We start from the raw sequence: 16035 nt of genomic DNA, 5'->3' as shown, positions 1-16035 counted from the left end.
TTTCTTCTTAAAAACTCCATATAGGAGGCAAATTTCTTGAGGCTTTATATATTTGAGTATTATATTTTCAAGGTTATTGATTTTTTGAAAAGATCTAGAATTTTCTATTAGAAATAATTTTCCCTCACAATTTTGTAATTCTGATTACTGCTCCTATGAATGTGAACTGTGTTTCTCTCTCTCTCTGTCTCAGTGTCTCTCTGTCTCTCAGCTTTTAGGAACAAAAGCTCTTTTGGAGCTTTTTGTTCTTGAGGTTCTACAGTCTCATCATGGAACTCCATTGTATTATAATTTTTTTATCTACTAGATTGGGAACTTTTTCTTTTTAAGTTTATTTGTTTTGAGTTACAAAGAGCACATGCATAAGCAGAGGAGGAGCAGAGAGAGATTCACAAGCAGGCTTTGCACTGTTGGCACAGAGCCCCATATGGGGGTCAAACTCACGAACTGTGAGATCATGACCTGAGCTGAAATCAAGAGTTAAAGGTGGGTTGCCTGGGTGGCTCAGTCAGTTAAGTGTCTAACTCTTACTTTCAGCTCAGGTCATGATCTCTTGGCTCAAGAGTTTGAGCCCCGTATGGGGCTCTATGCTGGAAGTGTTGAGCCTGCTTGGAATTCTTTCTCCCCTCCTCGTCTGCCACTACTCCCCCTCAAAATAAATAAACTTAAAGTTTTTTTTATAAAAAAAAGAAGAGTTGGATGCTTAATGGACTAAGCCACCAAGGTACCCCCTAGATTGGGAACTTTCTATAAGAGAATTTATGTTCTTGGGGCACCTGGGTGGGTCATTAGTCCTGATCTCCTGGTTTGTGAGTCTCATTGAGCGCTGCACTATCAGTGAGGAGCCTGCTTGGGATTATCTTTCTCTCTCAAAATAAATAAAAACTTAAAAAAAAAAACATTCATGTTCTTTAATACTAGAAGTTTACCTTATTATCTTTTTTGTACTGCGTATTATCTCTGTTTCATCCAGGTTCCTTTTTCTTCCTGCTTATTTAGGTCTGTCATGTTAGAGACATTGTCAAATGCCTGATAACTGCATGATCTATACACATTATGTAAGGGGGAGGTCTTGAAGCTTGTGGCTTAGCCGTCATGTGGAATGACTATAGCCCTTGTAACAATATTGGTGGCCACAACAATGATTAAGTGTACATTTCATGTCTTAAGCTAGTTTGTTTTTCAAGAGGGAGATTCTGTCTCCCACCAGCAATCTGGGAGCAAAGGAACTGGAGGATCTGATCGTTCAGCATACATATTCCTGTTTTCATTAAGGCACTAAAACCCCACCATCAGTTGGACCTGATGTCCTTGAATCCAAAGGCCCCCGGGTTCAACCAGTCCAGAGTAAATCCTTCCTGTGTGTCCAAATGTGGGAGAATCGGTCATGTGCTCAATTTGATGTAAAGAATCTGGGGTTCTAAATACTCTTTATAGAGACACTCAGGTAGTCTCCTTTTTTTTAGTCCCATCCTATACACTAGCCTTAAGGGGGACCTCCAATTTCTCAGCTTTTCTGAGGATTCTTTGGAGAATCCAAAGCGAAGCAACAAATATTGCTTCCTGTGGGCTTCCCCCACCTACAGGAAAGCAAATTTTAGCTTTCCCTATTCTGTTAGTCCCTTTATATTGGTCAATATTCTTTCCACTTTCCATAATTTTGTCATCATCCTATCTGCTGCCATCCCTCTCCAATTTTGTTTTTAAAATCTTTATGCATTTTTATGTTCCTTCACTATAATTTTAGGAAGTTTAGGGAGGAACCAGAGTTAAATGTGTTCAAACAGCCTTATTTAACCAATATTCTTGTGTTTCTGGAAGCAGTGTGAAGGATGTCAAAAATATACAATAAATATATTCTCAGCTACTCATTTTTAAAAATAGCTTTACTGAAGTATAGTTGATACACACACACACACACACACAAAAAACCCACTACATACTTCATGTATAAAATTTGATGATTTTGGACACATGCATATACCCATGATACTATCATCACAATCAAGGTAATAAACATATATCATCACCTCAAAAAGTTTCCTTGTATCCCTTTGTGGGTTTTTGTGGCTACTCACAAATTTTATTGGTAATTACACTAACGATTTCTTCCTTATCCTTTCTTGACTCAAGGTTGGTTAGAACAAGGCTTAAAACACTTAAAGAGCACTTTCATGTACACAAAAATTTGAAGCCCAGCCACAAAACAAAATATGCTACATATGGATTTTCCACTATAGTATCCAAAACTCATATTTTTACTAGATACTCTGATGTAAAAAAATTCTACCTAATAGATATATGATATGACTTGCATAATTTTTATTGTAAATACTGGTTTTAATCTCATCTATTTTGAGGAAGAAATAGATTTCAATTCTCAAAAACAAAACAAAACAAAACATTTAGGACCTACCGCATACTAAGCGTTATACCAGTACCAGAAGAGGACGGAACAATGAATACAATGGTTCAGAGAAACAGTGAAAAATAAAACTGAAAAGGAAGACTGAAGCTATACTGTGAACTTTGCACTAAGATATCTGGACTTTATAAATAAGAATAAAAAAATTACATTTAGTTTGTTTGGGTCTTAAAATGAGTGACTCTATAATTTGTTTCAAATTGATGTTTTATAGGGGTGCCTAGGTGGCTTAGTCAGTTAAGCGTCTGGCTTCGGCTCAGGTCATGATCTCACGGTTCAGTGAGTTCAAGCCCTGCATCAGGCTCTGTGCTGACAGCTCGGAGCCTGGAGCCTGCTTCTGATTCTGTGTGTCCCTCTTTCTGTCTCCCCTGCTTGCGTGCTCTCCTCTCTCTCTCAAAAATAAACATTAAAATTTTTTTTAAATCAAATTGATGTTTTATATAAAATCAAAAAATTACTTTTCTTACAGTAAGTTAGGCTGGATTCCATATGGGGAAATAAGAGAGTGAAGGAAATGACTGCTGAAAAATTAGAACAGAACACTTTTAAAAACAAAAACTTCCTCTACTCTCTTTTTTTTACAGAGGTAACACCATATAATGAAGAAAGCATTAATGGACTGGAAGATAGGAGACTTGTGCTCTTGGCTGAACTCGGCCAGCCCATGCATATCAGTTCCTTTGGAAAGCAGCTATACTAATGTCCTTGTGTCAAGATTCCTATAAAAGTCCCAGCGTTCACCACTCTGACATATTACTGACTACCTACAGAATGAATAGAGAATACATGGCAATCTAAACAAGGAAGATGAGAAAACATAAATACAGGTGTTATATCAATGCTAATGACTACTTTTGATATAATGATTTTTTTAAACATTTATTTATATTTGAGAGAGAGAATGCAAGCAGGGGAGGGGCGGAAAGAGACTGAGACACTGAATCCAAAGCAGACTGCAGGCTCCGGGCTCCAAGCTGTCAGCACAGAGCCAGAGAGGCAGGGCTCAAACTCACGAACCGTGAGATCATGACCTGAACCGAAGTTGGACTCTTAACCTGACTGAGCCCCCCAGGTGGCCCGATATAATGATTACTTTATATCCTATATAGCTTAAACTTTGGAGGTGAGAAAGATGTTCTACTTGTGTTTATCCTTTATTGCTTGGTTTTATTATATGTACTCAACTCTATCAATAACTTTTAAATTATGCCTGAGATCAAAAGTATTTCTAACCGTGAAAAAGAGTAACACAAGACTTAGAGAACTATTGTAAACATGCATATTTTTACAGTTTGCCAAAATCTATATTTATCTTAAAGAATGCAAATTGGGAATAATCCAATTAGAACTTTGAAATTTTAATCAGTCAAATCACTTTTGTCCTTTGTGATTTGCTATATCCTTCTATTATATCCCCTTTTACAAGTCTGTGAAATATTGTATTTTGATTTAATAATTTGACTTTCTGTATTTTATTTAATTACCTGAAGCCTGCCTTATTTGGTATAAGGATCTAAATATATTTCTCTTCAGATGGTTAGTAATATTATATTATGACATAAATAACCAAACCTTTTCCTTCTCCCTGTTTAGTATATATTAATTCCTAACAAGATCTATTCCCTAGTTGTTGATTCAACTCTATTAACTGGCATATTTTTTTTTAACCACTGACCAGCTGTTTTATATATTACAGTTTTGTCATTTTTAAAAGAGTTGGTCCTCACTTATCACTCTTTTCAGCCAGTTTTCTTTGATGTTTCTGCCTCTTTTCTCATCCAAATTAACATTATATTGTCAAGTTCAGAAAAGATCCCTTTAAGTATTTTAGTGAAAATTGCATCAAACTTGAAAATAAATGGTATTTTAAATATCACTGCAAAAGCTAAATTACATTTAACTTTTTGAACAAAGAACACTTAATTTTTTTTCAATTTAATACAAATGAAGATAGTTCTACCTAAGGTTCTGCTTTCTACAGGTTATTTCCAGGTATTTAATATTTTGAAAGGTACCTCTTTTAATCACTTCTTATTTGGCTGGTCTGTAGGACCATTTTCTACTTTTATTCACTCACTTTGCTCCTTTATTAAAAATAAACCACTTCAAGGCAATATATTTTGGTTTAATATACTTGTTAAAAGAAATCAACAAATAACATTTCAAAAAAGAGCTAAAGATTTTTTTAATAGAAAAAAACAATGCAGAAGAATAACAACTATTTTATGAGATACGGGTTTCTCCCATCACCTACTTTTTCTACTTCCCATTTTCCCAGAGTTCCACCAAACTCCTCACCAAAAAACCACATCTTTGCTAGATGAGGGTTCCCCAAATCAGGTAACTTAAAAAGCCTCCAACTGAGCAAACCTTAACTCCTTGTTTTGACCCCACAAATGCCCTCACATATCCAACATATTCTAAGAGCCACAGATGTCTGAGAGTCCACTCACTCTCCCAGGCAACCTTGAAGACATTGATATTCCTGTACTTGTGCTAGATAAGAAATTCCTTCATGGCTTGTAGAATGCCACTGTTTCTTGGTTTTACCCTTTGTGGTTTTCCTTTTTTTACAGCTTTCTTTTAGTCTGCTCCTCACAAATTATGGTGCTGATCATCAGGGTTCTCTCCTTGGTACTTTGTTATATTCTGTCTACAATCTGGAAGACTTTATTTCTGCCCCATGTCTTCTAAATACCAAACTCTCAATAAGCCTTTACCTCTCGTCGATACCAAAACGTCTGAAACAACCACATTCCATATTCCTTCCAATTCTATTCCTACTGAAAATTTTGTCTGAATTTAGAGGCATTAGAAGAAAGTACTGAGTATACTATCACTGTAGTAAGTCTGTTGACAATTTATAGAAACAGCTAATATGGTACACTTGCAGAGTGCTGGTTTTAGTGAAAATAGAAAATGTTTTAATAGAAAATAGAAATTGTTTAAATTCTACAATACTCCTGGGATTCCAGGGTGAGTCAGTCAGTTAAGGGTCCGACTTGGGCTCAGGTCACGATCTCACAGTTTGTGGGTTCGAGCCCTGTATTGGGCTCTGTGCTGACAGCTCAGAGCATGAAGCCTGCTTAAGATTCTGGGTCTCCCTCTCTCTCTCTGCCTCTCCCCCACTCATGCTCGGTGTCTCTGTCTCAGTAATAAAAACATTTGAAAAATTTAAAAACAAAAAACCTACAATACTCTATGTATAAACCAGAATTATATGACTGATTAAATCTAATACAACAAACATAGGCCTTCCTCTCTAGATCTTTCTCTAAGAACATGTACTCTAAACAACCAATTGATTTATTTGCTTGCTGTAGCCATACTGAAAAAAAAAAGTATATTAGTTATTAGTTTTTAATCAATCTTACACGGTTGTGATTTTATGACAATTTATAGTAGTTCTAAAACTCATCTTAACCTAGAACTCACAGGATATGCTTGTGAACACAAGGAAATTCTGCCATTTGACTCTACTGCATGAATAAGAAAAATGGTTAACTTCAGCGCATATCCCTAAGTAAAATTCTATCATAAGCTGAATGAACATTTTTCTGTTACTACTCATTTGCTACTTCTTTATTATCCTTTTTGTTTATTAAAGAGTAGTGTCAAACTTTCAAAAAAAAGACTTAAATTTCACAACATTCTATTCATTTTTTCCCCTGCAAAATTAGGAAGATATTACCAGTTTGTTGTTGGAAAGAGAGGGCTATGTACATCACAAATATCAGTGTACACTTTGACAACCTCTACATTGGCTCCATTTCAAAATATTAAAAGACACTAGGGTAGCAAAAATGTTTCCTGATTTATCACCTTTATGGCCAGTACAGTTTCTTTTAGGATCCCACAGAACTTATGTGAGGGACAAAGAGGTTAGAGAGCTAACAGTTTATAGATTTTAACTTGATACCTTCCCCAAGAGGCTAAAATTCCAATTTCAAGATAGATACCAAAGTGGAAATCTAATAAGAAACTACTAGTGGGAAGTTTTGCCAGTGCACAGTTAACATCCTGAGCATTTAAATGCTAAGACATAAACCCAACTTCATACGCTTTCTACTGTTCTGTAGAGAAGCACATAAAAGTATTCCAGAGACTGTAGTAAGTATATCTTGCCTTAGTTATCAAGGAAAATCGTAGGCTTCTTCGTTTGAAGTGTAGCAACTCAATGCCAAGACCAAACCCCACTAATCTTCAGTCAACTTCTATTAAACTCTTTTAAGGGGAAAAAAAAGTGGTGAATCCTATATAAAAGAAGTCCTACTTTAAGGGAAAGCCAGTCAATTTGGGCAGATCCTTTGCTCAAAACAAGACTGTATATAAGGTATTATGATTAATTGTATAGTAATTGTAATGGGAAAACATATAAGGAAACCTAATATGTGTCAAGTCCTATAGGTAGCATTTTCATATACTTTATTTCATTTCATTCTTAAGACACTACTTAGAAAAACAAAAAACAAAAACAAAATGAACCAAGGATCAAATAAGTTAAGAGGCCTAAATTAGGACTTCAAAGCTAGTAAATGGGTGAAAGGACTTGAATCTTTCTGATTCTGTCTATATTGTTTCCATACTACCACACAACTGACCTAGCAGCTACTCTGAAAGAAGAAATGAAATAAAAAAGGGTACAAGAATATCCTGACTTTATTATAAATGAGCATGGTGTGAAATAATAAAATCCAGAGAGAAATGGACATCTTTAGAAAATTTAATATTTTAATTGTACCACATACCAAAACATAAACTACTGTCAGTTCATAGGTATGTTCACTGTTATGGTACAGTGTACTACTGAAATTTTATCCAGAGTGAAAATTTTTAGTACACTAGTAACAATTGCCATACCTATACTATATCCTAAACAAAAGAATGGTAAAAGTTAAAAAAATAACTTGAAAATATTCAGAATTTGTTATTTTAATTAAGAGTAAGTAAAAGACAACTGTTCTTTCAAAGAAAATGTGACATACAATACCTGCGGGTCCTTGGTGGTTTTGGAGGAGGAGAATCTTGTTTGTCAGGATCTATAGAGCTGACCATATTTTCAGTGTTAATTTCATTCTGCCAAGAAAAAAATGCTTCATTAAAGTTAGGAGAAAAATAATTTTCCTTTCTCATGTGTCACATAGCTGTTTCTAATGTTTATTTTTGAAAGAAAAAGAGGGAGGGGTGGGAGTTGGGGGAGCAGGAATCTGAATCAGGCTCCAAGCTGACAGCAGAGAACCTGATATAGGGCTCAAACCCACAAACCATTAGATCATGACCTAAGCAGAAGTCGGACACTTAAGCCAACTGAGCCCCTCACACAAACTGTTTCCTGGCTTTTGATCTGTCAAACAATGACAATTTTCCCAAAATGGAGTTTATATTCTCTATTATTTAATCTGAAAGGGCCAAACTTCGAGAGAGATTCCTATTGAAAGAAGTCTAGGGGTGCCTCACTGGCTCAGTTGGAAGAGTGTGTGACTCTTGATCTTGGGGTTGTGAGTTCAAGTCCCACACTGGGTGTAGAGATTACTAAAATAATAGGAAACTTAAAAAAAAAGTACTACACACACTATTTCCAGTTACTGAAAACTCAATTGTGTGCCACGGCATTTCAACCCATTTCAATTGTTTCCATAAAGAAACAGATTTCCCAAGAAAATAAAGATCAAAGAAGATAGTTTTTTCAGGCATCACTACTAGTAGAATCTAGCATGTATAGAGAAGGGGAAAAAAGCAACAAAATAAGGCTTATACTTTATACTTTTCCCAATCTTTTTCAGGATACCTGTTGCTACTTAGTACTTTTAAACAGGTCCCAGAAATCATTTTAATCAATCTTTACCCTACCCTTTATCACCATGGAGTGCCCTACTCCATGAGCATATATAACCATATATCACTCTCTAATCAAATAAACCCAAAAAAGGCAGAGAGAGCCCTTCCAAGGCTATCCCTGTTCTTGCTGGTCACAAGGACCAAGAATACTCATTAACATGGATGTTCCAGAGTCAGTACAATTAGAAGGATCTCATAGCACCTTCTTTGCCTTTATAACTATTTCTTGCCAATGAGTTTTTTTTTTTAACTAAGTAGGCCCAACCAAAGAAAATAAAGATCTCAACTTTTCAACAATTTTTAGTGCCCCTTACCTCCTGCTATATTATCAGATGTACCCAAAGAGATTTTTATGCATCTTAACTCTGCACCTTACTCTGACCAGAACAACAATTACATCATGAGAATGGATGTTTTCATCTTTAATTAAAGCCACCTACTATAGCCAAAGCATCTGTTGCAGGTATATCTGCTACGGCAAAGTAGCCATATAATTTATTATCCAAATCAGGCTCTTTAAGAATAAAAACGGGGGTACTATTAATTATTACACCTAGACAAATATTAAAGATACCTCTGACATATTAATTCATCTGCTTATAAACATACTCCCATGATAACACTCAATATTTCTGTATCAAAATCTGTGATCATTCACATTAAGTAGGTTAAATAAAGTTCAGGGGGAACCATATGAAACTACCTCTAAACTACAAAACTCAGCAATTTTTTATACTACAATGTGAAAGCCTCAAGTCATGTCAACTTAGATTTTGCTGCCAAATGGGTATAATACCAAACCGACACTCCCAAACTCCTTCTCCCTCCCCACAGAGGGAGGTTTTCAGAGCACTGTGGATTTTGGAACAGCTCAATCTGTGAAATGCACTGAACAGTAAGCACTGTAGAGGATACAAAAGTGTAAAGAACATAGTACTTAACTCCAAGAAGTGTATAGTCTAGTGATATCACCAAATTAAAAAGTGAAAGGGGTAGTCATAAAATCATAAAGCAATGAAATCAGAGAAAGGAGATCGTATATGAAAGTGTGGCCATTACGAATATAGTTGAGAAATATTAAGAAGTTGGGAATATTAAGGCAGTATGTAGAATGACATTAAAGGATAGGTTAAGATATTGACCAAAACAGAACAAAACAAAACAAAAAAACAGAGTATGGAAGGGAATGGGTGGGAAGAGAAATTAAGCAAATGACAACAAAGATGATAAAGGTAAGAAAGTGTCAGGAAGGATTCCTTATTCTGGATAAATGAGAGAATGGTGGAGCCATTAGTAGGAAGGGCCAAAAGAAGAAAAAGAACTTTGAGGGGAGGTTAAGACTTTTGAACATGCTGAATTTCATCTGATGAAAGAAATGAATGTTGGCAATACAGAAGTGCAACTCAGAGAACCGTTGCCTACACAGCATGACCAGATGCTCCCGGTTACTGGACTTCACAAAAGGACAATGCTCTTGGACTCCTTATTTCTACCTCCAGTAATGTTTGCTCTACTCATATCTCCTGACACTACTTTATCTACGGCTTTTGTCCCCACATTTGTCCTAATGTAGATAGCTCTCTTAAGCTGCTTTTATTACCTAAAACAATCACCACAGTGGTGATTGCAATTTTAGAAATTAAGTACTCCATTTGTAATTAGGTTCTAGTGTATTTTTGTTTAAAGAAGAGCTAAAGTTGCTATTTTTTAACTTTTTTGACCACCTTTACCCACCTTTACTTTCACTGAAGTAATTCTGTGTCTCATTTACTACATAACAGCCATATGAGAGGCCACACACAAAAATATCAGAACCTAATCATCAAATAATTAAGGAAAAATTATCAGCTGTAGAATATTAAAACAAGGTGCTTTAAAAATAAAAGACGTCACAGTTAAGGAAAAATATTCAGAATTCAGTATTGCATCTAAAATGTACAACACAACAGACTATTGCTGTTACTCAATCATCCCAGAATTGAAAAGCCTGGTGTTGATAACTGATCTTTTATATACAAGAAAGCAAACATGAACATCATACAGATGTTTGCTTACTGAGGGATTTCTAAATTCCAAATCAGTAGTCTATTGCATTCCAGAATGAATTTTCACTTTAGATCTATTACCTTGAAAAGTCACCTTAGTTGTAATAACTTTGAACAAATATCATTTTTTAAGGTTTTAAATGTTTTTTTAAATTTATTTTTGAGAGAGAGAGAAACAGAGCATGAGCAGGGGAGGAACCGAGAGAGACCGAAAAGAGAGAATCTGAAGCAGGCTCCAGACTCTGAGCTGTCAACACAGAGCCCGACCGCAGGCTCGAACTCATGAACTGCAAGATCATGACCTGAGCCGAAGTCAGATGCTTGACTGACTGAAGCACCTCACAAATATTTATTATAGAGTCGTGTACTGATGATCAGCATTCCAAACAAAATTTCTATGAAAATAATTCTGGAACATACAGCTTGGGAGTTTTTTTTTTTTAACTTTCCCTCTAAATTTTCAGAGAAATAATAAACAGTTTTATAAATGTTTCTCACAGTATAGGTTCAGAGAGGTACAGAAAATATTTCAAATCATCTTACTCAACCATACAGTTCTAAAATGATTTTCCTCAGTTTTTTAGATTCCATATTTTTTCTGAATGGGATTTATGGTCTCAAACCACATGTAAACCTATAAAAACAAGTCACCCAGATTCAACAGTACCTAGAAAGCAAGATTTCTTAAGAGGACAAGATAAAAAACATTACACAGAATGGCAAGCTGTCTTTCTCCTATCCATTTGTCCTTCCACTTTTTAAATCCATTCATCCATTGAGTTATATGTAGTTAATATAATATCAGAAACTACATTACACAACCTTTGGCACAATATTTTTCTCACCAAATAGAGCTTCCTCAGAATGGGTTCTATAGAGAATGGTTCTTTTCGACAAAATAGAAATAGCCACCTTGTCCAAAAGGTAAATCTCGCAGTTGCCATGTCAGCTTTAAAATGCAAGGACAGGGACACCTGAGTGGCTCAGTTGGTTAAGCATCCAGCTTCACCTCAGGTCATTCATGATCTCACTGTTAGTGAGTTCAAGCCCCATGTTGGGCTCTGTGCTGATATCTCAGAGCCTGGAGCCTGCTTCAGATTGTATGTCTCCCTCTCTCCCTCTGCTCCTCCCTCACTCATGCTCTGTCTCGGTCTCTCAAAAATAAACATTTTTTTAAAAATTAAATAAATAAAATGCAAGGATAACCCTGAATACCCAAAGCAATCTTGAAAAAGAAAACCAAAGCAGGAGGCATCATGATCCCAGACTTTAAGCTGTATCATAAAGCTGTCATCATCAAGACAGTATGGTACTGGCACAAAAACAGACACTCAGATCAATGGAACAGAAGAGAGAGCCCGGAAATGGACCCACAAATGTATGGCCAACTAATCTTTGACAAGGCAGGAAAGAATATTCAATGGAATAAAGACAGCCTTGTCAGCCAGAGGACCTCTTTTGCATTGCTGGTGGGAATGCAAACTGGTGCAGCCACTCTGGAAAACAGTATGGAGATTCCTCCAAAATTTTAAAATAGAACTACCCTATGACCCAGCAATTGTACTACTAGGTATTTACCCAAGGGATACAGGTGTGCTGTTTCAAAGGGACACATGCACCCCGGTGTTTATAGCAGTGCTACCGACAATACCCAAAGTATGTAGAGCTCAAATGTCCAGTGATGGATGAATGGATAAAGAAGATGTGGTATATATACATATACAATGGAGTATTACTTGGCAATCAAAAAGAATGAAACTGAGGCGCCGGGTTGGCTTAGTTGGTTGAGTGTCTGACTTCAGCTCAGGTCATGATCTCATGGTTTGTGAGTTCGAGCCCCGCATCAGGCTTTGTGCTCACTAACAGCTAAGAGCCTGGAGCCTGCTTCAGAGTCTCTATCTCCCCCTCTCTCTACCCCTGCCCTGCTCATGTTCTGCCTCTGTCTCAAAAATAGATAAATGTTAAAAAATTTTTAAAAAAGAATGAAATCTTGCCATTTGCAACAACATGGATGGAACCAGAGGGTATTATGCTAAGTGGATTTAGTCAAAAAAACAAAACAAAACAAAACAAACATCATATGACTTTACTCAAATGAAGACTTTAAGATACAAAACAGATGAACATAAAGGAAGGGAAGCAAAAATAATATAAAAACAGGGAGAGGGACAAAATCATGACACTCTTAAACATGGAGAACAAACAGAAGATTACTGGAGGGCTGTGGGAGGGGGGAATGGGCTAAATGGTAAGGGGCATTAAGGAATCTACTCCTGAAATCATTGTTGCACTATATGCTAACCAACATGGAATGTAAATTAGAATAAATAAAAATGTAAAAAAAATAAATAAAATAAAATGCAAGGACATAATCTAACATTTTAAGTTTAGTTAGCAAACATTTAGTGGGTGCCTCCTATGTATCAGGCAATGATGTATGAAAGTAGGTTTGAAATAACCATTAATCTGCTATTAGGTGATATTTAATCTCTTCCCTTACAATGTATGATCCTTCACGTACTCCTTAGCTATTTATAAATCTCTGACCCATTAGACAGATACAATCTATAACAAAATTAAAATCCTAGTGTGAAGTTCAGACTAATAAAATGGAAGTTTAATTTATGAAAAAGAAGATGAAAAAAAATCTGGTAACAAGAAAACACATGAGAGCAATGCAATGTTCACCACAGATCAGTTTCTGAATATTACTTAAATATGCTTAAAAGCTTTAAATATATAACACTGAATATTGTATTAAAAATATCTTTGAGCGAAGGCAACGACGATGACAACAAACAAAAAGACAACAAACAAAAAGACAAAGGGGACTACCTCAAACTAAAAAGCTTCCACTCAGTAAAGGAAACCAGCAATAAATTGAAAAGGTAACTTATGTAATAGAAAATATTTACAAATCATATATTTGATAAGGTATTACTATCCAGAATATATATGGAATTCATACAACTGAACTGCAAAAAAAATAAAAACCCACAAACAATCTGATTAAAAATGGCAGAGGAGGGTCACCTGGGTGGCTCAGTCGGTTGGGCATCTGACTTCGGCTCAGGTCATGATCTCAGTTTGTGGGTTCCAGCCCCGCATCAGGCTCTGTGCTGACAGCTCAGAGCTTGGAGCCTGCTTCTGATTCTGTGTGTCCCTCTCTCTCTGCCCCGCCCCTGCTCATGATCTGTCTCTGTCTCTCAAAAATAAATATTAAAAAAAAATTTTTTTTAAATGGCAAAGGACCTGAATAAACATTTCTTTAAAAAAGACATACAGGGGCGCCTGGGTGGCTCAGTCGGTTAAGCCTCCGACCTCGGCTCAGGTCAGATCTCATGTTGGTGGGTTTGAGCCCCGCATCAGGCTCTGTGCTGACAGCTAGCTCAGAGCCTGGAGTCTGCTTCTGGTTCTGTGTCTCCTTCTCTCTCTCTGCCCCTCCCCCTCTCATGCTCTGTCTCTCTCTGTATCAAAAATAAATAAAACATTTAAAAAAATTTTTTTAAATAAAAAAATAAAAAAGACATACAGATGGCCAACAGGAACATATGAAAAAAACACTCAACATCATTCATCATTAGGAAAATGCAAATCAGTACCACAGTGAGACCTCACACCTGTTAAAATGGCTAACATCAAAAAGACAAATAATAAATGTTGGAGAAGATGTGAAGAAAAGGAAACCCTTGTGGACAGTTGGTGGGAATGTAAATTGGTGCAGCCATTACGGAAAAAAAATGGAAGTTCCTAAAAAATTAAAAATAAAGCTACCATAAGACCCAGTAATCCCATTTCTGGGTATTTATCCAAAGGAAGTGAAAACGCAAACTCAAAAGGATATATGCAACCCTGTGTTCATTGCAGCCTTATTTATGATAGCCAAGACATGAAAACAACCCCAAATGTCCATTAATGGAAGAAAGGATAAAGAAAATGTGGTATATGCGCATGAAGGAATATCATTTGGCCATAAGAAAGAAGGAACTCTTGCCATCTGTAACAACATGGATGGACCTTGAGGACATTATATAAGTAAATAAGTCAGAAAGAAAAAGATAAATACTAGATAATCTCATATATATGTGAACTCCTATACAGAGAAAAGATTGGTGCTTGCCAGAGGTGGGTGAAATGGGTCAAGGAGATAAAATGATAGAGGTCAAACTATGCAAACTTCCAGTTATAAAATTAAAAAGTCATGGTATATAATGTATAGCATGGTGACTAAATAATACTATCATGCATATTTCAAAGTTCATAAGAGAGTAAATCATAAAAGTTCTCATCAAAAGAAAAAAATTGTACCTATGTGTGATAATGGAGGTTAACTAGCCTTACTGTGGTGATCATTTCACAATATATACAAATATCAAATCACCACACTGTATACTGGAAACCAGTATAATATTAAATAAATGCCAATTATATCTCAGTAAAAAATGGATTAAAATAATCTACATATTTAAAAAACAATGGTTAGATATTTTTCACTTGCATATACTAAAGAAATGGTAGTCTAAATATTTATATTTCATAAGTATAGAAACTAACTTTAAAATTAAATCTTGGGGCGCCTGGGTGGCTCAGTCGGTTAAGCGTCCGGCTTCGGCTCAGGTCATGATCTCACAGTTCGGGGGCTCAAGTCCCGCGTCAGGCTCTGTGCTGACAGCTCAGAGCCTGAAGCCTATTTCAGATTCTGTGTCTTCCTCTCTCTCTTGCATTTATTAAATCTTGCATTTATTAAAACAATTTTCCCATTATAGTTTAGAAAAAAAAGCACAGCCTATTTAAGCTTTCTAAAGCATTAACTGAATCTCAATTTAAATAATATTATATATAGTCTTACATAAACATCCTATTCTATATTATAAAGTATTTGGTTATATTCAATACAGATTATAAGAGGCTTTAATTAAACCAAGGGGGATAAGGAGATGGCAATGTAGAAGGCCTAGTTGTACAATGATTCCTAGGTTAATACAGGAAATAAAAATGAGGCCACATATATTAATCTGAAAAATTTAAATTACCACATGGCTAATAAAGGCAATACATAGCCCCTAAAGCTCATGATAATCAATATTGTCAAAATAATATTATATTATATTAAGACCTTGAGATCACCATTTGGTAACAAATCTCTCATATGTAAAACCAAGAAATTTCAAACAAATAGTCTGGCAAAGTGCCTAAAACAATGTGCAGAAGAAAAGGAAAACAAAGGTTATAATTTTTGCAACTCATTTCCTCATTTTACTTCAGTTATTGAGGCTAAGTTCAATTTATCATGTGATAGCTATGTTAGTTTCAGTGATAAAATATGAAGAAATTTTATCAAAAAAATAGCCCAATAATTTCAAGGACAAGGTCATTATGTAAAGGCAGCAAATAAAAGAACTAGTTAGAAAACAGAGGCAGACATAAGAACACTATGAGAATACAGTATTTTTGTCAGGTCAAAACTTTGAATAGCCAATAAGATCTTTTCAAGCTAAAATGACACTGAACTAATAAACACCTGCCAAAAAGGAACTTAATTATAGCACTATATACAATTCTACTTAACTAAAAGCCTGTACAAAATTAAAATTATATATCATTATGACCAAGAGCAAAATACAATTCATGTAGAATCAACTTATAATTACATAGGTTGGGGGTAGGGAAAAGGAGAGAGAACAACAGTTAATTTTTTAAAAATTTATATTTTTATTTTTTAGAGAG

General features: G+C 35.5%; 1 protein-coding gene across 1 annotated transcript in view; it reads right to left on the bottom strand.

Annotated features, from left to right (window-relative positions):
• The window catches only part of PTPN12 (protein tyrosine phosphatase non-receptor type 12), a 92641-nt gene that overhangs the window by 12036 nt on the left and 64570 nt on the right, over positions 1 to 16035 (bottom strand). The window contains exon 12 of the mRNA XM_029927894.1: positions 7416 to 7501. Within this exon, the coding sequence (XP_029783754.1) occupies positions 7416 to 7501 (86 nt within the window). The remainder of the gene's footprint in view (positions 1 to 7415; positions 7502 to 16035) is intronic.

Source organism: Suricata suricatta, chromosome 2, assembly GCF_006229205.1.
Source record: "Suricata suricatta isolate VVHF042 chromosome 2, meerkat_22Aug2017_6uvM2_HiC, whole genome shotgun sequence".
Lineage (NCBI taxonomy): Eukaryota > Metazoa > Chordata > Mammalia > Carnivora > Herpestidae > Suricata > Suricata suricatta.
Note: the sequence above shows the minus strand (reverse complement) of the source record. Positions and strands in the feature narration are given on the sequence as shown.